The 24,848-nt window shown below is 37.9% G+C and overlaps 1 protein-coding gene across 5 annotated transcripts in view; it reads left to right on the top strand.

Annotated features, from left to right (window-relative positions):
* Window positions 1–24,848, top strand: part of LOC103468293 (thyroid hormone receptor alpha) — a 73,908-nt gene that overhangs the window by 22,381 nt on the left and 26,679 nt on the right. For all 5 annotated transcript variants that reach the window (XR_014088472.1, XR_014088473.1, XM_008415255.3 and 2 more), the window contains one exon: window positions 10,283–10,496. Coding sequence is in view for 3 of the 5 variants with exons in the window: in XM_008415255.3 (XP_008413477.1) it covers window positions 10,450–10,496 (47 nt within the window). In the remaining 2 variants the exon portion in view is untranslated. The remainder of the gene's footprint in view (window positions 1–10,282; window positions 10,497–24,848) is intronic.

Below are 24,848 nucleotides of genomic sequence, written 5' to 3' on the forward strand. Positions count from 1 at the left end.
CCGAAAAAGGACATCACAGAAGACAAATGTCAAATACATGTCTCTGGCAACTTTTCTGTTTTTATTTGTAAAGAAAAAAATATAGCAGAGCATGTATTATTTGTGTTCATACACATACAATAAAACCTAGTTTTGTGTTGCAACATAAACTGTAAAACTTTTGCAAAGCACCGAGAATCGGGCCAACCTGCTGATTGTTTTGGTTCCTTTTTAATTGGCACGGTCCTGCTCTGTGACCCAAATGTTTAAATATGTTGGTTTAACAAACTGAGAACAAAGTTCAGCTCGATTCTCTTCAGAGTTCAGTCCAGTTCACTCTATTATTTTAGCTCTAGTTCACAGCAGAGGCCATCTCAGGACACTGGACAGAGAAAACCAAAGTTCAGTTCAGATCCCATTAGATACAATCCACCTAATCCAGTTCAATCCCAGGTCATATAACTGGAGTTATTTCATAGCTAGATTCTAAAAGTTATCTATATGGAGAAACAAATGGATAAAGTTGAATCTTTACATTCAAACCTTAGTTTCACACAAGCAGCATTGAAGAGGAAGAGTGTCTGTATAATTGTAAAGTTATGTCTCTAAACTGCGTAGTTTTGTATACATGTCTTAAAAGGACGGTATTATGTAAAAAAAAAAATCTATATTTTTTTTAGCTTTACATTATGTTATAATGTTACTCTGTCATCAAAAACATACCTGGAGTGTTGCTTAGATTAGATTAGATGCATTTTTACTCCGTCCAAGGAGCTTCTTGGATGGAGCTCCTCCTCTGAGCTGCAGTTTCCAAACTTCAGATCTAGTACCTCACAGAGCAGTTCTCCTCCACGACTCGTCCACTCGGCTCCTTCAGACTAGCCAGCAGCGATTAGCAGATATCTAGTGAAAGTGAAAGAACAGGAAGTTTTAAAGAGACAGATGTCCAATATCAATGCGTTAAATTACAAAGTCAAATTTTTTTTAAGTCACGTTTTATATACACAGCATTTTTATAACAATTAAAGGTAACATAGTTACTTGGTTGTGTTATAAAATGGCACTATGTGGCTGGAAAATATACAAAATTGCGCTTGTAATAGTTCTTTAACCAAATGGTATTAAACCCAAATGGAACGTTTTGCTTTTGAACAAACTAAAGATATGGAAATACCATGTGTCACATTATTCTGCTGCAGCAAAGCTTTTCTCTAATAATCGAATGGTTTTGTATTGTATTTTATCTCATTTCCACTTTTAAGGTCATGTCTTTGATTGCTGATGGCCATCAGTATTCTGTGTTCGGCCAGCTGCTACAGCAAAGCTCCTCTCTTGAAGCTTGTGTTTCAGGATGTTTTGGAACAGAACCTGGGCATTTATTCCCACAAGGTCCAATATGTCATAAAACAAAGCAAAGGGCCGTTATTATGTACCACAATTTACTGAATATTTCTTTGCCACTTCATTCAGAATTCCCACATCGTAGTTTGCCTCGATGTAATACTGCACAGACTCTTGCTTTGCCTTCGTTCGACCGCTGATGCTCCCCCCACCCCCATGCACACGGTGCTAAAAATACAGACATTTTTGCGGGACTTTCCCTGATAAATGATCAGTGTTGGATCTGTATTTCAGCACATTCTTGAGAACACTCTTGACTATTGTGTTAAAAAGAAACAAATAAAATGCAAAAGTTGTCCATTCATTGCAAGAAAAAAAAAAAAAAACTGCTCCCTTGGTGTCCGGAGAGATTATCTGACGTTCGTTTCAGAGAGTGAAATAATGACCTGAACTGACTGCCACAGGTCCTGATATGTTTTGTTCTCCTGTTGTTGTCAAAGATGTTCACACAGACAAAGTATTTATTTTCTTGTTTAGTGAATATGTACTAGGATAGCACAATATTAGAATAGAATATATTTATAAACATTATAATGTGGAACTTATGTTGAATCGCTGTTTTCCTGCCTTTTTCCTCCTTATAAATCAATTTTAGTGATTAATTAAAATAACTGTTTATAACTGTTTAATTTCTTGGAAAGCGTAATAAATTGTGTGGGTTAATACACCCAACTACTGAACATTTTGACTTCATCACTTGTAGCTTTGAAATGGTTTAAGTTGGACTACAAAGTCTTTATCAGAAATAAAAATGGTGGATTTGCAAAACTGGCTAGCAGGAAGTCCATGATCTTCACAGTTCCTGTAACATGGTTGTTCAGTTTTCTCTCTACTCTCTATAAGGAGAGTTTCAAAACTATGACCCAAACAGAATATAGAATATCTACGCCGCACCAAGAGCGGCTGAATTCAACTTTTCTGCACTACTGGAGGATCCAACTAATCAGCAAAATGTATTTAAGTGCTAAAAAAGTGTTTTGCATGATTTGTCCCTTTTTAAGAAAAGAAAGTCAGGAAAAAACTCGATCAAAATCAGATTTGATATGAAAAAAATCAGAGATTTTATTTTCAAGTCACATTTCCAGAACTTTCTAGTGTCTCTGTGACATTTAGCACCTAGCTAGTGCCGTTTCATCTGTCAGGTGGGAATATGATCACATGGAGCTCAACGATCCTACAAAAGTCAAAAGGGTAACATCAGCAGCCTGATGTAGGAGAGTCTTTTGTCATAGACAGAGGAAGCATCAGGACTGATGAGGAGATGGATGGAGCTAAATATAGGACAATCCTGTTAGAGGCTGAAAAAACCCTGAGACCTGGGCAGGCATTCACCTTAGCGACATCGACCACAGGTAAGGAGCTTCCAGCTCATAACCTCACACAATAGTTTATGTTGAATAAAGACAACCTGCAGAACCGTCTGCCACTAATTCAGAAAATTCAGCATGATGATGCTTATTTTTTCACAAGTAGGTTTATTTTGAAACCTTGACGTTGCGAGCACTCCAGTTAATGAGTTTCATCTCGACGAAACCTATCAAGTACTTTCAGTCACCTTGTCTACGTGAAGCACCTAGCGCTCGATCCCCAAACAGTCACTAGGTCCTTCCAGCTAATAAGGGTTTGGCTCAGGAATTGGTAATCGTTTTACCCTGTCCTGGCCTTCTAAGTCTTGACATCTACGCCCCGGGAGTGTCAAGTCTTAAATCACTGATATCACTAGCCAGTTAATTAGGAACTGCACTCTATATTATTGACAGGCCTTGTTATCCTCTGGTGCCACTTGGCCTTTTGGCATTATAAGCCACCTAATGCGGTGGTTTGAACATCGGAGCATTATCGGATCGTTTCTGGAACTGCAAAAGCGGCTTCTATCACAACTTCTGTATCTTAGCTCGATGAAAGAGAAGTTTGTTTTGCTCCTTCTTTTGATCATATTTCATAAGGCCAGAGAAACTGTTGCTCTTTAAGTGCTGTTGGCGTCAAATGAAGCTCAGCAGAATGACGAAAAGATGAAAGATTGGATAGAAAGTTAAAGAGATTTCACATAACATAGCGAATAGATGATGAGTTGGACGACAGTAAAATATGATTGGGAAGGTAAGAAGAGTTGGATGAAGGAGAATCACTTATCTTTGATAGCTCCACACTTGGCCTAATAAATTTGGGTCTCATCCATGGCGTGCTGATACAAGGTGTGTGTGCTCATCTGTTCACCTTGCCTTAGTGCAGATGTACTTTGCTGTGAAGCCAAACTCGATGTGGAATGTTTTCATCTTTGAGACTGAATTCAAAAACTCATAAAATGTGTCTTATGATTTTTTTTTTATTCAGTCTTCTCAGATCATGGTATTGTTTGATGTCAGATTTTCTTCATCTTTTTATTCTTTGATTATTTTATGTTAGCTTCAGACATATATATATATAAAAGAAGATTGAGTGAAGCAAACTGGCTTTAATTATAACTACGTTCCTCTCTAGTTTCATTTTAGAACTTAACAGTTTAGGCAGTAGAGGCAGGTTCACCTGTCTGATTGTAGTTCATTTGAGGATTTGTGTATCCTGAAGTACTGACACAAAGACAAAACAACTATTATATTGTGTTTCATACTCTGATGCCATCTGCTGTCTCATAAGTGAAGTTGGGCGTCAGCAGCTCAGCTTTATTTTCACTTTTCCATCCTGCAGCTACAGAATGTTTGTTTCAGTCATGATAGAAACTATGCTGATGGAATTTGTGGAAAAATCTATGGGGCAATCAAAAGTTGCCATCTTTTCTTTCATTTTGAGAGTTTTCTGTCTCTAAAATAGTGCGTCCACTATTAAAAAAAGAACAGCAAAATACTGCTTATTGTTCAATGATGATACAAAAATATTGTGCATATACTGTATGTAAGACTGGGCAGTTTCTACACTTTAACATTCACTTTCTGTTTTTTACATTTCTGTAGAGAGATATTTGGCACACCAGGGGAAAACCAGGAACAAGTTGCCGGAACAAAAAATTAAAACCTTGATTTTCTGCCAAAGTTTATTTTCATGTTTATTCAAAAAGTAAAAATCACAAAGAAAACCCATATTGTTTAAATGGCCTTTTCAGAGTTTTTACATTGTACTTTTTTTTTTGACAAATGGCCAAATCTTTTTCATTTAGGTTTTTTTTATTATTATTTGTGTGTTTTGCATTAAAACGTTAGTAACTGACTTTGCACATTGGATCACATTCCAACTACACACTTCAAAGAAACTTTTTTATTCTTTCAGTAGTACAAACACTTTTGTGAAGAAACAAAAATATAGAAAGCAAGTCGCATTTGCCCTCGTCTTCACCACTGTGTTGGTCTACTGCATAAAAACACATTGAAATAAGATAGTTTGTTAAAGGGTTATAAATACTTTTTCTTGGCAAATATCACTTACAAGATTAACTAGAGTCACCTTTCAGGTTTTGTCAATGTTATTACTAAAATCTAATTCACATTAATTCAATTCAGTTTTATTTTAGTAGCAATAAATCCCAATACAATACAGGTCATCTCGGGACAGCGTAGCAAAGTCCACTTACAAAACAAGAAAAAAAAGATCAGAAAATTTCTAAAAGTCATTATTTGACATTTATTAACATTCAAACCCATGTGATGTTTTCACTGTGATTAACTGTGATAATTAGTAATGCCTATTTCCCTCTTCATTCACCCTGTGCAAGCTGTGAGAGCAGCCTCTGTCTGCTGCACCTCACACTGCAGGTCACCTGAGGACACATTCATACACACAACACCAGTGTTGTGGTAAAACTGGATTCTTCTCTCCGTCGCTTTATTAAAAAAAAAAAAAAAAACTGAACTGGTAGTGGAACCCAGAAATCAGTGGAGCTAGTTCTACTAAAGTGCTTCCAAAACAACACAAGTAGTATTTACTGTAATTGTGAGAAAAAAAAAAATACACATTGATATCGATACACATTGATATTGATTTATTTTTATTCAAACTAAATCTCAATGCATTGGATTTTTTATTTTTCTAAATCTAAAATTTGGAAAACATTTTAGATTTCTATTTGCAAAACCTTTATTTCCTACAGGGGGGTTGACGGAGAACAAATTCTAATAATTTTCAACAACAAAACATGAAACAGCAGAAAATAAAAAAAAATGTCATAAAACAAACAACACAAAGACCAACCATATTCATGCAGACTAAACATACCATATACACATGAAAAGGCCTGTCATGATATTGTTTATCATACCAATTAATCGTTTACTGGACGATAAATTGTCCAGTAAATTATTGCAATAATTGATAGTATTGGTGTTTTGAGGCAGGCTGCACAGTGGCGCAGTTGGTAGAGCTGTTGCCTTGCAGCAAGAAGGTTCTGGGTTCGATTCCCGGCCTGGGGTCTTTCTGCATGGAGTTTGCATGTTCCCCCTGTGCGTGCGTGGGTTTTCTCCGGGTACTCCGGTTTCCTCCCACAGTCCAAAAACATGACTGTCAGGTTAATTGGCCTCTCCAAATTGCCCCTAGGTGTGTGTGTGCATGGTTGTGTGTCCTGTGTGTCTCTGTGCTGCCCTGCGACAGACTGGCGACCTGCCCAGGGTGACCCCGCCTCTCGCCCGAAACGTTGGCTGGAGATGGGCACCAGCACCTCTCCCGACCCCACTGAGGGAAAAAGGGTGCAAGAAAATGGATGGATGGATGGATGGTGTTTTGAGGCCATTCTATATTAATCTAATGACAATAGCATAATGATGCAAGTTTGCCCTCTCAAAAACCATTAAACTCTTCACATTGGAACTAGGAGATATTTTAAATACCCAAAATAAAACATTTATAACCAAAATCATAAATATAATGGACTGTGATGTCTCTGTAAACAAATTATGAATAATCAGGCTGGAAATTATCAAGCTCATTTTAATTGTGGTTACTGAATAGTTGATCATTACAACAGGCTTACCCATATCAGACATTTATTTATGAATTGATTCAAAATCACAAGTTTTCATAAATCTTAGTGTTAGCTAAGAGCTCTGTAACTCAGACTTTAGATGGGTTTCTTTCCACAAGCTTATTGTAATAATTTGCCTGAATACTGGAACATTCTCCTGACAGACCTGAACAGAGAGACTAAACCTTTATAGTCTCTCTGTTTCAGATCAAAGCATTATTTCTTTAATGTCTCTGAAAAGCCACAAATTAAAAGTCTACTCTGTTCTGTTTTGAATGGGCCCCATCAAGAGGCTAAATGAGTTCTGTTTGTGTTTAGGGAAGGAGGTGCTGGAACAGAGAATTACCCAGCATGCCATTCATTAAAGAACTGCCACTGTTTTGAAGGCAGAGTAATTTTAAAGGCCTCATGCGTTTGTGAAATCTTCATTAGTCGGGTGTAAAACCGTGAATAGACGGTGCTATTTTGATCTGTGCCAAAAGTTCATGATGTTAGCAGGATAGACCACTGTGAGCGCTGCATTGCTGACAAATAGTTTTACATTATTATTTTTAGTGTGTGAAAACGTAAAAAATCTGACATGAAGTCTTTATTTACTCTCTCAAAGCTCAACTCATGGATGAGCTTTGAGAGTCTAGAGAACACTTTCAGCAGTGACCTATACAGGTTGAGTCTTTTACAGAGCTCCAGTATGGAGCATTCAAAACTGGAAAACAACAGATAAAAACTCCCAAAGCAAATTAAGCCTGAATTTGTTTCGGTGTGCTTGTAAGCAGCTTACGGCGAATTAGATTTGGCTGCAGTTGCTTTCCTCTAATAGACGCAGGACTGTAGCAGTAAATAAGGAACACAGAGGTTGTTTTGTAAAAGCAGATCTACCTCCATGAAGTCTGTCTTACAATGGTTCAAACTACAGGAATACCAGGAATCTTGTTTAAAAAAAAAAAGGGTTTTCAAAGAAATAAACTGGGTTTAATTTGCATTTTTTTCTCATACTAACATTTTAATCAAATTACTTTCAATCAAACTTCAAACGTTGTCTTTTTTTTGCTAGATTCAGTATATTTTTCATCAGTTTTTAACTGTAGAGTGCACTCAGACCAGCACTGTTTTTTTGTTTTGTTTTGTTTTTTTGTTTTTTTTTTTGCTTTAATTGAACTCAAAAAATCCGTTCAGAAAATCTGCTTTATTTGAGGAAATAAACTTAATTCTGACGCAAAGCAAGAAAATGAACGCTGGCCCACACAAAGACCCTGGTTTTGGGCCGGTTGAAGTTAATTCTGGTATATGTAAACACCAAGCGGACCAGACCACTGCAAAAACAGGAAGTGGACTATAGTGCAGGGGATTTTGGGTAAGTGCAACCAAAACAAACAGAATTGTCACGTGAGTTTTTTTTTTTTTTACCAACGACAAAAGAGAAATCCTAGAACACGTTGTTCACCTGTTCTAAAAATTGGTCTACCTCTGCACAACCTGCACAAAATGTAGTAATGTTATTATATATTGCAGCAGAAAGTATTACAAAATGTGTTCAAGGGATTTATTAAATTTTACATAATTTGGTTTTAATAGGGTTTTCTTGCAATTTGAATACTGATTTTATTACATTATTACATATTGTGACGTTACAGTGCCCGAGATCAAGTTTTTGATCTCAAGTCCAGCTCAAGTCTCAAGTCTTTGATTCCAAGTCTCCAAGATTCCAAGTCTTATAGTCTCGAGTCCCCAATTCTGCAAACCAGACATTCCCAGTTCAAAGTAACCTAAATTACCTTTCTGTCCCTTTCAACAGCTCACTTTGAACATTAGTAGGTTGTCTTCGCCATGTTTAGATGTCTAATTGAATTTGGTTGCTGCCATGGGGTTGGTTGATTCAATATTTCTGCTCCATGCATCTTCTTGACCTTTCTGAATGACCAAACTGAAATAACGGTGGCTTAAGCTGAGTTTATGTGTCCAGCCATAAATCGGCAGTCTGTGGGCATTCAGGGGGAAAGTGTCACCGTCAGGTCAGCACTCTTCCCACTGAATATGTTCTTAAATATCAAGTAGTGTTAGAAATATCCTCATGGAAAATCTCGCACCGTGACGGCCGCTGTGATCTACGCTTTTTCATCGTCCTTCCTCTAAGCTATGAGCTCTTCCTCAGCTATATCCCTGTCCTACCTCTCCTCTTCCTCCGTATGCAACTCTGGTTTAATAATAAGAGCATTAGCAGAGGATATTGCTGACATTTCTGTTGGAAATTTGGATGTGACTGGCTGGTACAAAAAAACAAGACTGGCTGGTACATTTCGGGGTCGTTTATGATTATTGAAATTGTTCCATGTGTGCCAGCTAATAAATACCACGCTTTTATCACAGCATGTTTACTGAAGTCTTTTAGCACTTAATGGGGGTGCAAATGATGTCTTTGTAGCTCCACTGCTGTTTCGAGCTCATTAATTATTTATAACAGGATTGGAGGCATCAGTGGGTGAGCTATCACAGTAAAACATGACTTTAAATGTTCCTTATGAGAACAGAGTTGATAAACCAGGGCAGCGTAGCTGTTCAACATTCAGTCTCTATGTTATCTACTGAAGTCTCAACCCGTGTCTGAAAGTAGCAGCTTGTGAACAGAAAGCGCAGCAGTTCTGGGCTTGTCAGAACATCAAGTTAAAAGTTGAAAAAACAGCAAATGATGCTACACTGGAGAGAAGAATGTATCAGAGACATAGAAGAAGCAGTGGTTATGAATAAATCTTATTTTGCAATCATATTTAATAAGTGATTGCATAAACTGACCTCATTCAACAGAGGTCCAGCCAATAGGTGCCATCTTTCTAGATGAGTTTACTGGAAATTACCTGAATGCATTCAATGTTTCTCAAGACACCCGGTTCTGATAGGTCCATCCACTGGTTCACCAGTAACCCTCACTACCATTACAGGACAAAATCAATAGAACAGTCCAAGCAAATCAGAAAAAAAAAAGTATAGTATAAGTCAGGGGATGGAGATAAAAAATAAATCAATTTAAGACCCTGAACATCTCCTGGAGTTCAGTTAAATCAATCACTAAGAAAAATCTACCCAGATCAGGTCGTCCTCAGAAACGTTTGAGTGACAATGAAGAAGAGGACACCAGGTTACCATGACTATGCTGAAGGAGTCACAAGCTGAAATGGAGAATCTCTGGGGATGGTGTCATGATTCTTCACCAGGCGAAACTTTGTGGGAAATACTTTGCAAGAAAGGTCAACAAAGTCTTTGTAAAATGGCAAACTTCAACACAGACAGAACTCAGGTTGATTCTGTGTTGACTTTTTTTTGGTTTGCTGGTATGGAAAACAAGACAATCTTGAATCTCGAAATGTAAAATTGTTTCTGTGTATATTTTGATGGTTATGAAACTGATAGACAGCCAGAATCAGGTGGTTACTTATTAGGATAATCATCTCAAAGAACAAGAAAAAGGAAAGTAATGTAATGTTTTTAGAAAACTTTTTACAATAAAATGAAAATAAAACTTTTTTTTACATGACTATTGCTCCTCATATTTTATATAAAAAAATGCAGCCTCTTAAGTTCCCTCGTAAGAAGTGAGCAGAATATGTTGAAGTGGCACCACATGAGAACAAATTATCCAGGGACAAAAAGAGCGGGAGTCCTTCTGGGAAGCGACTCATGGATAAATAATTATGCCTTAAGGGGCTAATTGTAATAAACTGAATGCTTGACACCACTGAACCTGCTCTTCCCTGAACTTAAAACACGAAACTCACTACAGTGTGCAGTTTGGATCCCAGCCGGTCCACAGCTTCAAAACAGGTCAGCTCGACCCAATTCGGAGCCCTTGGATAACATTCAACGAGTTCAACTTTTAGGGGCATAGAGTTTGCTCTTGCTGGATACCAGCATGTGAATTTCTAACGGATTGATTTGTCTCCGTCCCTTTCCATCATGCAGCTCTCCGTCCAACTCGCCGTGCTCCCGTCCCGCGGTTTCCGTTCCCGGATTCCTCTGGTTGGCTGTTGAGAAGGCTGCCGGCGAATGCTGAGCAGGTCGACCTGTCTGAGGTACGCCTCCCGGCTCTGCGATTGGTCGCTGGATGCTACTGGAGTTGAACGGCAACGATGTTCGACAATCAGGAGAGCAATTCATCAGAGAGCGATGAGAAAGGGTAAGGCGGGTTGTTTGAAAGATTAGAGTGCAATGAACTGCAGAGTAGAAGTAAAGTGTATCTGAAAAGTCTCAATGAATATCCCTAGGTAATTGAGAAATAAACTAGGTCCTTCACTCTTTTTGGTAGAAAATTATCCTGTTTTAGTAGTTAGCATAAAGAAAAACCTTTAAGTGCAAACTAGTGCATGAGGTTGTTCAAACTTGCTGCCATCTAAGTATTTAACATTTTAAATTTTTCAGAAAATTAAAACTCTGAGCAGATTATAGAGAAGTTTCTCTGACCTGCTGGTAAGCTTTTTAAAAATCTCTTTAAAAAGCTTACAAGCAATGGAGAAAATATCGTTTTTAATTTATTAGAAATGCTGATATATTTTTTTTGTTTTGTTTTTTTTGGGACCACACATACGAATTGGGCTAAGATGAGTTGATGAGCTGTGTTCCCATTGACCTGCTTAATGAAAAAGACAGCAAAAGACACAGCTAACTAGTTTTGCTGATAGGACCAGGTGGGTTTTTTTTAGGCAGTATCAAAAATGTGTTTATTTCACAAAACTTCAGTGGAAATATTTTATTTTTTTGCACCACACAAGTCACATGATAGACAACTGGATGTTGCCACTGACACAAACCATGAAGAAGAAAACAACAGGAAGTAGCACAAGGATCATGGCGCGACGTGTTTATTAATGACTTAAACTTATTCATATGTGATTTAATTGTTTCTTATTAACTGGAAACACCACAATTATGAAATTGTGTGTGGGAGGTGTGGGGGGGTTTACACTAGAGGATTATAGACAACGTTTTACATATGTGTAATGGTTATACTGCTACTGCGGGCTGGTATTTCACTATCTAGGTCAAAACAGCTGAATAATTTTGTCTGAGCTTTGAACTTGACCTTTTCCTCCGGGGTAAATGTTGTCATTAAGCATATCCACAAATACTTTTTGAAGTTTATTTTAGGAAAGTAGGACATCTACAAACAGTTGATTGGTTGGTTGGTTTGGAACAAGGGAAACTGGTTTCTTATGATTGTTGTGTTTGATGGTCACCGCTTCCAGATAGTTCGCAGAATGAGCTTCTTTATCCAACATCTTCCTAAGGCAAACTGTCTCCCTATGTGAGACAAAGATCGGTTCCCACAGGCTCTGAAGACGAAGACTTCAAAGCTGTTTGGGTTTTGCTGAGTCTCTTTCTTCAGGCAGAGTCCTGGAGCAGCGTGGTTTTTCTGACTTTATAGCACGCTAGCTACATGTTCACACAGGAATATTTACTACTTTTGTTTGTGTGTTTGTTTGGTTTTTGCTTTTAAAAATGACGATTAAAGTATGTCGTTAAATTAGGATTGCAACAATTATATTAGTATTGATTATTCTGACGATTTATCAGATACAGAAAATTGGTTCATTCTGGAGATTTTTTTATTTATTGTATTTTATCTGTTATATATATATATATATATATATATATATATATATATATATATATATATATATATATATATATATATATAAATGTCCAGGAGGTGCTTTTTAATTTTGGCTTAAATAAATTTAAATACAGTAAGAGATGCAAATGAACAAGTTGTCCTTTACTATTTTACAAAATAAAGGTCTTATTATGTAAAATATCATATCATAACTTCCTTTAGTGAACGCTTGGTTATTTGTAGCAAAGGACGCATCTGGAGCTAAAAAAATAAATCCAACATCAACATGCCAGCCATTTCTGCTCAAGTTAACATCAGTGCTCGATGTTATGCAGGACTGATTTGTTGATAATATTTTAAGTTAACCGATAATTAGTTACATAACAAAAGGTGCTTGATAAGGGATTGTTTAAACTTAATTTAAATCAGGTGAAACTAAATCTGCCACTTGAGGAGTTCTGGATAGAACATTACAGACAAATACCATAGGGATTTATTTTTATCTTAAATGCAAAGTGTTTGTATTTTACTTTTTGTGCATTTTTGTTTTAGATACTGCTCTGATTGTGTTGTTTGAGTAAAATTGCTTGTTTTTTGTGTACTTAATCAATTATGAAATTAGCTGACAATCACTTCAATATTACTGTTCCAGCCCTAGTTTCTGTTATTAATAATAACACATTATCATATATCATTATATATCAGTTTACTTTTGTATGTATATGTAACACACACGCACAAACATACCCATGTGTAGCTCGACATAGCCCACAGTAAGGGTGCTGAAATAGAATTTGTTGTGTGCCTGAGCGCGTTTGTGTCACATTAACTGCAGTACAAGGCGTCTGAATATTTCAGGAGTTAGTTGGCTTCCAGCGACGCTCCATAGTTCAGATCCAACCGAAAGGATTCAGATATGTGTTCATCTGTTTGTTTATTCGTCTATTTCATCCAATTACAGCTTAAAACGAACATGGAATATGTTGCGATAAACAAGGATGTTGAATGAAAAGGAGTAGTTTGAGGAAAAAATATCTTATATAGTCTACCCCTTCTCTCAAAAGAGGTAGACTGCTATAAGCAACTAAACATCAATCAACCATCTATATAGATACATCTTAAAACAGGCAATGTGTACATATAAAATAATCACAAAAAAGAACAACCTATATTATCTTCGTAATGATTTAGCATTCTACTGACTCGATAAACTTCATTTATAATGAATTAAGGAAAAAAATTACCAAAAATATTATATTTTATCAAGAGCTGGAATTTTGATGCTGCACCTGATATTGCAGATGAAAGGATTACATTTATTTATGAGGATAAAATACTAATCAGGACTGTGTCGCTTCGTTTCTACCGGGAAAACGTTAACATCACTTAATACACTCAGAATCAATTACTACAACCAAACTTCTTTTTTTTTTCATTTCAATCTACTCATCGCTAGTTAGAGTCAAAATACTAACATTAGACAACTTTGTTAATCTTTAATTAAAACCATAGTGTAAGTGCAGGCTTCCTGGGGCTTCTAAATTATGAATGTGTGATGTAGCAGATGAAAGTTTAACTCAGGGTTCTGATGGCTGCTGCAGACTTGCTGAAATGGGGCCGCGGCTGTAAAATTGTAATTTATGAGAAGGTTGCCAGAGTTCATTTGCACAGTCGGGACCCTCAGGTCAGTCGCACCCTCTGCTCTGTCCTGTGAAGAACTGTTGTTCTGCCTGATTCCACAACAAGTAGTGAAAGCAGTGTTGTTGTTAAGCAAAACAAGAGCCACAGAATGTAGCAAGGACCTAAGGTTAGGGTAAGCAGGATATTTTTTAATATTGGTTCCAATGAATGGGTCTCGACTTTGGGCATTGAGCCGATCTTGATCACTAATCCATGTGGTTTGGTGTTTTTGCCACATTGATTTTTACGCGATTTGGCCATTCATCCGCATGTAACCTCCATTTAGTTTCACTAAAAACAATTGATAACAAAAACTTCGACCAAAGTGGAGATTTAAGAATTCTCCTTATTTGTATGGGGATGTTGAAACCTGAGACTTTGAGGTCAGAGCATTACAGTCTGCGACAAATAATGCAGTGCTGGCATCACATATGTGACTATTGTGATTTCGGACAGTTGTGATTTCTCATGACAAATTCCTTTATTTCCCAGTCTTGAAGGGATGCTAGAAAATTTGATGAGCTAGTTGGATGCCTAGCCCTGTTTCTCTTCTCCGTGTGGGCAGTCAACTTTCACTTATTAGTCTGGCACAAAGTGACAGCCTGGTTGATGCATATTCTTGCGAGTCTTTGAGTTGGCTCTCAACTTTATCGCCTCAGTGTCATGTACAAAGCAGGTCATCATGAACACTGTTTCCCAGGGGCCCCATACAGGGGGCGCCCCTGACCAACAGGAGCTGCACAGGGGGGCCCAATCTAATTTTTTGTCAGGGGGCCCAAGATTCCTGGAGGCGTCCCTGCTGTTTCCTTCTGAGCAGCTTGCTGTGTAACACCAAGTACGCAATCGTAAAAATTTAGCGTTAGGGCAAAGGTGACAGGCGGACGTAAGCTTTGAATCCGCTTCCAATGCATGCGGATCACCATGGTGGGAAATACGCCCGGGAACCGTAAAGTTGTCAACATTTTCTATCCACATCAAACCTCTAACTGGTTTTTGCTACCTTTAGCAACTTTTCCTGTCCCATATTACCATGTTTTACAGTGGCGACGGTGTTTAATGAGAAGGCAAGCTTGTGATATTGCTCTAACCTAACATTGCTTGAAACTCCTCCACAGTATTATACTTCACCAAGAAGGTGAATTCTAAGGATGACCTCCTTTAGGGGAGTCAGAGTAAAAGAGGGCTGAATATAAGTGCACAGTGCTTTATTTGTAAGAGAAAAAAAAACATTGCAAGCTGTTCATTGTTTTCTTTCTACTTCACAATTATTCTCTACTTTCTGTTGATCTCTCACATAAAATCCCACATTGAAGTTTGATGTTTATAATGTGACAAAGTGCTAAAAGGGTTTACATATTAGCGGTGTCACAATTAGTCAACCTCAAACCTGCACTCATGATGGTTTGCAAACATTCTGGGAAATCCCTCTAACTAAATTCCATTGCACTCACCATCACTTTTCACTTTTTTCTGAAAACCAGAACACGTGGTTAAACCGTTGCCCTTGGCATGACCTTGCGAAAAAACGATGGATGGGGTAATCTGTGAGAAACTAGAGGTAAGATGGGAGTAGACCCCTGTGACAAAGAGAAATACAAAGAGGCATTTATCACTAATCCAAATGCAGTATATCCAGTACGTTATCTTTCAATATCAACCCCCAAGGTCTTGCATTTCCTTCGAAATGGAACCATAAGCAAAAACAAGTCTTTATCTATCATAGACAATGACCGACAAATCACATGAAGTCTAAGGAGAGGAGCAACACATTTCTAGCTGCGATTGTCACAAGAGTTGGTGAACAACAACTACAAGTATTAGGTGACTAACGGAGATTGGTCCCTCAGTTCTCGTCAGAAGTTGACAAGTGGAATTGTAAAATTGTGATACAAAGAAAAACAATACCACTTTTGATGACAGTGCTCCTTTCTAGTTCATTATTCAACGAAATGAATAATTTCAGTTCTCTTATTTGGGTCAAAACTAATAAGTTGGGGAGAATTTAGTCCTAAAATACATTGCTCAAACTTTAACTCCAAGTTAACCACACTTCTGTGAAATCAACCCATCCAGTTAGGAAGTAACGCTGAATGTATTGTGCTTGAAACTAAAGTCATGCTTCTTGTTTGAGCACACAATCCTTGCCAATAAAGCTGATTCTGAATTGTTTTGTTTTTTTCATTCGTTTGTCAGGAAAATGTGTGTTTTGGGTTGAGCAGCAGCGTTGAGTACGTTGGTTGTTCCCATGCCAACTAATTAAGTCCTCTATTTGAGTGCCAAGCATTTTATTCTGCTATTGACTCTTGTTTGGTTTTGTTAATTGGATTGGCTGATTGAAGTCTGAAGAAACAAGACGTGTTGGCAATTTAACAAGCTGTTCTGAGCCTTCAGCTGTGTGTGAGAACATCATGTTGGTCACCAGCTTGTCAGTGGGATGGAATCCCAGACTTTAACCAGTTTGTCACAGGTCAGCCAATGGGATTGCACTGGGTTCGGCTAGAGCTGCCAGTTCTGACCCAACAAAGCGCTCAGTGGAGTTAAGGTCCAGCCATTCGGTCCGTAAGAGAAGGAATGTAGAACTCTCTCTATTTGCAAAATCTCATCTTATTGCTTTGCAATGTTTTTTCCAAGTTGAGGGGAAAGTCGCAGTCATACCATCACGCCGCAGGACAAAAGTAGTGATGCACCAACCCGATATTAATATCTGTTTCATTCCTGATACTGGAAAAGAAAAATCTAGATTGGGTATTAGTGACAACATGCCTAATCCATAAGGGCAGATCTATTCAGTCTAATTCTATGCTTTGTGCTCTGAGTGATATTATGTTTATTTAATTTATATTGCATTTAAAATTCCTAATTACACTTTCTGAAATATTTGAAAGAAGGTTTGCTGAAGTTTTTTTTACAAGTCTGACCAACAAAGTCAAGCATTTGCTTTCATCAATTTCTGTTTCTCTATTATTCATTTTCCATTGGCTACTCTATTTCAAATTGCACTAACTGAACCAATTAAAGTTGCATTGTTTTTCCATGTTTGACCAAGATTCTGAAGCTTAAGTGTGTTGTTCTGGTGCACAGTCAGCAAATAAATGAGTAATTTAGTAAATGTATCTCTGTTTTTTTGTTTAAAAAGAGACATTTTAAATCAGTTCAGTTCTGTTTTTTTGTATTAGATTGATGATGGCGTATACTAAACCTCAGATAACTGTATCGGTGTCAGAAGTGAAAATCGTGGATCGGTGCATCCCTGATTTGTTGTGCTGTACTACGTACAAGGAATCCAATCTGCTGTGTGCAGATCTATAATTGTCTTGATGGGAGGCTCACCTCCCATCATCTGAGGCTTCATCAGTGAATCAAAGGTTTCATTGCGTTGCAATTGCACAAGTAAAACAAAATTGGAAGTGTGGCACTCAGCGCTCACAGTACAATAGTAAAACACAAAATCATACTAAAAATGGCAATAAAAAGAACATCAAGCTCTCAGGAATCCAATCAACACACTTTATCTTTAACTATAGTTCCACACCTCAGATGTGTCAGTGAATGTATCAAAAATTTCTAAATTTTTGATACATTCAAAAATTGAATGTATCAATTCAATTTTTGAATTGATACATTCAAAAATATTATGATTGATACATTCAAAAATATTATGATTTTCTCTATCATAATATTTTTATGATAGAGAAAATAGAGAAAATATTACAGGTATTTATTTATTAATGTCCTGATAATGTCATCAGGACATTAATAAATAATGTACACCAATTAATAAATAATGTCCTGATGACATTATTTATTAATGTCATCAGGACATTAATAAATAAATACCTGTAATATTTTCTCTATCATAATTGTCACAATTACCAAATAGAAATAATTATTGTAATTCTGCCTGACATAAAACAGGAGAAGTTTAGTCTGATTTAACTTCAGACAGCAAGAACAAAAATGTGTCTGTATTTGGTGTATGTAAACTGCTGGTCCAACTGTGTGTAGATTTGTGCTGTTTTTGCTCAGGAATCAGAGCAGTTATACTTCAACATCCAAACACAAAAGCCTCCTGACGGGGTTAAGTTGGGACGTTCACAAGTCCAGACAGAGGGTCCGGAGGAATAACAACTGGAACTTTTTTTTCTCCAGCCATTTCAATTTCCTTTGCTTTTATCCACAGTAGCTGGCACCAAGTGCTACACCTCCCCGAGGGGCTACTGAACGAGTTTTACAGCCTTTGTTTTGTGTGTGTAATATCAGGGGTGCACAGAATGTAATATTGATGGAAAATCCTTGTAGTTTGCTTAAAAGAAGACAAAGTTTTAAATTGGTGGGGTGAGAGGGGAGTACATGGTTTGATAGAAAAAAAATCAACTTTTTGTGAAGTTTCTCTAAAAAGTATCTCACTCAATGGATTGACCTTGTATGTAAAACTGAGTTTGTTGTAATAACCCACAGTGGACCAAGAGAAGTGGCTTATTGTTGTCGTCTGCGGATGTCGCTTGTGCGTCAGGTTTATGGGCGTACTGAAAATGCATGAATACACAAAGGTTTCATAACCTTTGTATGTAACAAATAATAATAATAATAATAATAATAATAATAATAATACTGTGATTCATTGCTTTAAAATGTTTTAACGTTTTAAAATCTACCCAGTTAATCAAAATTAACTTGTTAAAGTCCCAGTCCTAGTTTAAGTCAAAATGTATTCAATGTCCAGACTTGAAAAAGACTTAAATGGGCAGTATGATGTTTTCTAGGCACATAGTGCAGTTTTATAGCAAAGTCAAGTAACTATGTTTACTTCAGTTGTTAAAAAAAGTTATATATATTATATATAAAATATAACTTAAAAGAAATTTGACATTGTAAATTAGCGCCTTGAAATTAGGCCTCTGTCTCTTTAAGAAACTCCTGCTCCCTGACACGTTGCCTTCAGGAAGTTATCGCCACATGGGTTTTTACCAGCATTGCACTGAGAAGTAGCTCTTATAATTAGCTCAGCAGATGTACAGTTCCACCAGGTGTTTGCTAATTGCTGTTGGCTAGTTTGAAGGAGCCGAGTGGGGGAGGGCTGCTCTGTGAGGTGGAAGTTGTGCCTTGAAGGTGGGGTTAGATCCCCCCAGCTAAATGGTTGCCATGGGAAATTAATTTATTTCTCAAACAGGCATGAAACAATCAAAGCAACACTCCAGGTATGTTTTTGGTGAAGAAATGACATTATGAAATGATGTAAAGCTCAAAAAAGTTGATTTCACATAATCGGCCCTTTTAAGGGAGTTCTATACAAATGTACACCATACTGTTTTAAACTTAGATTCACAGTTCCCTTCCCACTCATTCCTTCACATTGTGAACATCACCACATGACCTCTCATGACTACCTCCCCACCCACACACACCATATAAATCCCTGGCCTTGTGACAGCTGTGTAGCAGTATGTTGTGAGAGCTACAGGGATGGTTTCTTCTCAGAAATGTATTGCCGTTTCTGTCATTAATGAAGTGTGACAGTAGGTCATTACTTCAGATCCCGTGGACTGTTTGCACCCAATCAGCTGTTAAAGGCAGCCATGTAAATCAGGCTTTATGTTCCTTGATACGCTGCTCATTTTGTCTTTGGACGCCACAGCTGCAACATGAGCCACCGGTCTAAAGCTCCCTGGCATACGGTTGGAACTTGGCAGGATCTAAAGGGCTAACGTAGAGAGATCTGTCCCACCGGTGGCTGCCAGCAGCTCGCTCCTTTTAACATGAGTAAAACCCACCAGGTGGTGACGGATTATGGTTGAACTTTCCCTCCCTAGAGGAAGAGGAGAAAAGTTGGTGCTGTGCAATTCCTGAGTGGACGCAGTAAAAAAGAGCCGTCATTGGATCTGAACTCTGACAGCTGTCAGCTCAGGGAGGCTGAGTCAGTCCAAGGCAACTGTTTTGTTTCAGAGACGATTCACAGGAACTAAATCATCTTCATTAACTGCCTTTCCACTACAAGTGCTAATGCCGGGAAAAACATAAAAATGTGTGATTTCCTTTGAAGAAATAAAGTTAAAATCACACCTGAATAAGCTTGTTCCCATGATAAGTCATTAAAAACCATGGCAGCACCAGATGTAAACAGTTACATGAGATTTATTCATAATTCATTCAGTGTCAGCACTCATCTTCTATCAGCCAATCAGAGGAGACATTGGCATCTCAGGCGTTGGAGTGATAAGCCCCGCCTACTCAGGAGCGAATACATGAGCAATGTTTAGGAGAATTTTTAATCATTGATTTTACAGAAGAGTTATGGATTCAACACGTTGAAATGACACAACGTTTTAGGAACGATGATGCTGTGAGGGCCCTCAGGGAGCCAGCTGCACATTGTCTGAAAAAAAACAACAAAAAACCAAACAATCATCCTCCTGCCGCTTCCTGCCGTCTTCTTTGGTATTTTCACTAGTAGCAATGTCCAGTTGTTGATCACATGACTCGTGATGCAATGAAAGTGTTTCGCAGTTTTGCAAAATTCATTTACTTTGAAACAGTTGAAAAGTTTTTTTTTTTTTTTTTTTAATATGAAAAACATGAGTTTTATCAAAATTGCCATGTTTCCATGAAGCAAATTTATTTTCTTAATTCCAATTTGCAGAATTTTATGGTGAATGGAAACACGGCTATTGAGGTTTGATAATGGAGAGGTGACTTTGATGTGATAGAAATGAATCGGTAAAAACATTTGGAATAATTAAGAGAAAGCTGTGAGAGCAAATTTGACGGACAAAAACTGTAATTTCACATCACTGAAATGAGTGTGCTGACACTTTAAAAGCATCATTATCATTTTATCAATATAATTAGACCCTATGTGTTAAAATTGGTTTGCAATTGGTATCAATTAAACACCCTAACTATTAGGGAGAAAAAAAAGATTCTTTCTGCAGTGACACGTTTAATGGTCAGCAAGTTGTCCATAACCTTTTTAAAGGAAAAGCAAAGCAATAGACTGAAAGAAAGGAAACATTATTGAACATTCAATAAAGGGCTGCCGCTGATACAGTATAAATAAAGCAGTTTAATAATATATATTTTTTAAAGAATCAGAAGTGTTCTTGTTCACTTACATCTTTTCCTAGAACACAACAATCTGTAACACAGTAGATGTCATCATGTCTTCAAAACGGGTTGCTGTCACATCAAAAATATTGAGCATTGAGGGTTTTTTATTATATATTTTTTTATTCTTATAACGACCCTTGTCAGAACTGCATACTTGAGGTATAAAGGTATAAAGACCATCCGACTGGATGAAAAAGAAAACTTTTACAGGAAACTTTTTCAAGCTGCTCATCCAGTATAGTGTTTGTTAAACCTACCAAACCATCATAAAACTCAGTGTTTTACGTCATCCATGTTGTTTTGCAGTTGTGTGGTTGTTTACTTTATAGGTAAATTTGCACAACAAATTCAGAAAGCCTTCGCCTCACTGTGCCTCCATAAACAGTTGTTAACATGAGCTCATATAAACTTTTCATTCTCAGGTCAGAGGTCATGGAATGATACACATCTTGCAATTTCATGAGTTCCTTTACAAACACAACCAAAGCTGTGTTGGACGAAATGAGCGAGAAGCCTTTTTATTTTCAAAATCCCTTCTGTAATGTAGAACATTGAGTGTGACATACTTCATAATGACCGAAACAATGTGTGGTACATGTGTTTGTGTACTGTCAATGGGAAACTAATTTTCCACCTATTCCCACTTAGTTATGCCGTCTCCCCCGTCCTCTCCGCTCCCCACGTAAAATTAATTTATGCTGCTTAAACAATGACATTCACAGGCTTGTCACAGCCGCGGAGGCTTTTCAACTTTACACATGAACACACATGACAGCGGGGATTAGCGCTCGACATGACTCATACGACCAGCCACCGAGCGCGCCTCTCAGCAGCCATGTGATTTCAGGCATGACACTAAGTGATTGCTCAGACAACAGTACGACTGCACATAAAACTACCGCTGTTTGCCTCAGACGACCTTTCCAGTGCTGCTTTTAGGTCTTTGGGCAGCTTGGCGTCTGATTCGTCGCTGTGGCTCTGGAATTCACCTTGAGGTGTTGCTAAAACGGTCAGCCGGGGGAAGGTGGGGGCGGTGAGACAAAAGGGTGACATTGTTAGGGAAATGAAAACAGCATCAGCAGAGGCGAGAGGTGGAAAAAGGGCGCGACAGCGGATGATCGCGAACGGCAACAAAGACAAATACAAACTACAGGGGACGCCGGCCGACGGATGACGGCGAGATGGAGTGTGTTTGTGTCAGATCCGGCGACACGTGTATCTCAAACAGTGAAGAAAACGTGATGCTTTCCGCTCGCCTGTCGAACCACACATCAAGGATGTTGCGTTCTGCAGTCTAGTTACACGAGTACTTGCGTTCCCCGCACGCCTTGTCCTTATTTCCCCTCAACTGCAGACAGAGCCGATTGCAATATGCTCCCTAATTCTGTAAAAAAGAACATATTTCATACATTTTGGCTTGTCATTTCTTAAGTGTGTCCTCAAATTGAAGAGTTCAAATGCAACGCGTGACTTGTTGCAGACAAAAGTTGCTGGTTAACTCCTTCAAAGTGTTAACTCCTTCAAAGGGAAAAAGGTCTCATGCCATTTAAAAAAGCAGCAGAGCAGAATAATGTGCACATAAACAATTGCATGCGAGAACCGAATGTCAGAAAAATGTTCATCCTTATGGTAAAGGTGCCTCCGTACGGCGTTCCTACATGCTTTACCTTGTTGCATTGCCACTGCGCCTCAGATAACCCCTGTTACCGATCATTAAGCCATGCAAATGTGGATCCAGCTGCAGTTCTGGCCATCAAAATAACTTTTTTTACACTTGCAGCCAAGAAAGATGAAAGAGCAGTCTAATTTAATTATTAGGGCATGTAGCTCTATCTCTGTGTCCTCGCAGGACTTCAGTCAGCCGTACTGCAGAGACTGCATCACCCGGCTGTTATGTAACAGAGTTCACATTAAAGCTTAAGCAAGTTTCGGGGGGCGGTGGAAAGAGAGAATATTCTGTTTTCAGTTTTATTTTCCTAGGGGGCAAGATGAAAAGAGAGCTAAATATAAGAGAAGAACGACAGAGAACTTGATGAACAAAGTGACAGGAAGCAACATAACAAGGTTGGATATCTGTGAAGAGCTTCTTACTGGCTGGTTCAGCTCCCTCTGTACGGAGGTTGTCATACTAACGTTTCAAATATGATACCAATGCTAATAAAAACTATGTATACCTGATAACATTGTTGATAGCAATATTACAATTTGTCAACATTTGCAGTGTCTTAATTAGGGCAAAACAAACTGGGGAATATCTAGAGTTCAACCCTCATTTAGAAAAAATATCAAATTAAATGTTACATGTTTTATAGGCACACAGTGTCATTTCATAGCACATTCAAGTTAAAAATATTAACTTCGGTTGTTATAAACATCTTATATGTATTAAAAATGGCTTAAAAGAAATGCAATTTAACTCCTTGAAATTGAGCCTCTGTCTTTTTTTGCGCAGTTCAGTGGTTGCCATGGAGATTAAAAGATTTCTCAAACATGCATGGAAGGATCATAGCAACACTCCAGGAATGTTTTTGATGAGGGAATAACCTTATAACATGATGTAAAGCTCCAAAAAGTTGTTTTCACATAATACTGTCCCTTTAAAAGGGCAACTTCCACTTTTGGTACAGCAGTAGAGAGGATAAAACGCAACATAAATGTTAATATCTTTTATTAAAGTACCTTTGACTTTATTTCTGCCTCTCTGCTAATTTTGCTGAGTATTTTCTTTAGTCATCAACTACATTCTGCTCCAATTGTCAAGTTAGGTTCCAATGCCCTTACAACGAAACAGAGCAGTAACGGAGGAGGGAAGCTGATTGAGTCGTCAGCTGATTAGCATTTCTCTGCGTTAGTTCGTATCACAGCAGAACGGAGCGTTGCTGGATTCAGAACTTCGCAGCTCACACTCGCATCTCCACCCCTATCGCTATGGGGATTGTGAAGACCCCTCTAGTGACTTTGTAAAGATCTTTCATAGTTCTAAACATCCCTGCTGTTTTTATTAACTTTTTATTTCGTCTCATGTAGCCTGGATCACATGACCAGATAGTCAAATTAGACGATGTTGTCATCTAGCAACTGTTAAGCCAATCAATAGAGAGAGACTTTCTTTGAGGAGGAGCTGAGGGGCAGGAACTCTCTTCAAAGCCACATCTAAAACTTAGACAAGATAACTCTGGTTTGTATTTGTGTATTTTTTGTGGCATGATGTAGGTTTGATTAAGGGAGTTGTATTGGTTCAACCTGTATCTACAATTAATGGTTGCATTTATACATTTCTGACATAATTCAGGCTATAGCTTTGCATCCATTGCTACACGTAAGTCGGTCTCCCATTCCTCCATTGACCTGAGTAACCTTGGCTCCGAAGACAGAGCACGTCTTTGAAATAAGACAAGGAAAGTTCCCTTCATGAAGCATTTTCTCCAGGATGATTGACCATATATGAACCCAAAGACGTTTTAAGAAAGGATCTCAGCTGGAGATTGAAGAAAATCTTCCTACTTGATGGATAATACTTCTTCCTCATGTCCTCAAAAACATTATTACACATAGCTGTCCTCTAAGTAGCGAACCCGTTCCTGAGGCCATTGTTCCAGAACCTCGTTTCCCAGTGAAGTAGGTATGAGTCCATTTTGCTTCAATGATGTGTGAGGTGAAATAATGTTCTCCTGCTCAATAGTTTTATGAGCTCTGTGCCATATTTTAATGAAATGAAATGAAACAGACTTATCCGCTTTGTTAGTAATAAGTATACAAACTCCATGGGTGAACTGTCTTTAATGTCTGTGAATCCCACAAAAATCCAGGAAGGGACATTTTCCTTCTCAATGTAAAAAAAAGAGACAATCTGCCTTTGAGCAGCTAAGTAATATTTTTCCAGGTAATTTAAGACTAGCAAATTTATAATCCCAAGTTAGAAACACCCAAGTCTTTCTAATGAGTCTCTTTGGGTTTTACTGTTGAGAAATCAGGTCACATTTCGCTTTCAAGACTCTAGAGCCCTGAAGCTACTATATTGTTCTAAATTGTACTCCAGCAGTAGGAGCTCATCCCACAATCAGTGGGTTGCCGGTTCGATCCCTGGTCACATCAATCTCTGTCTTTGTGTCCTTGGGCAAGACACTTCATCCG

This window comes from Poecilia reticulata, chromosome 8 (genome assembly GCF_904066995.2).
Source record: "Poecilia reticulata chromosome 8, P_reticulata-male-v2, whole genome shotgun sequence".
NCBI lineage: Eukaryota > Metazoa > Chordata > Actinopteri > Cyprinodontiformes > Poeciliidae > Poecilia > Poecilia reticulata.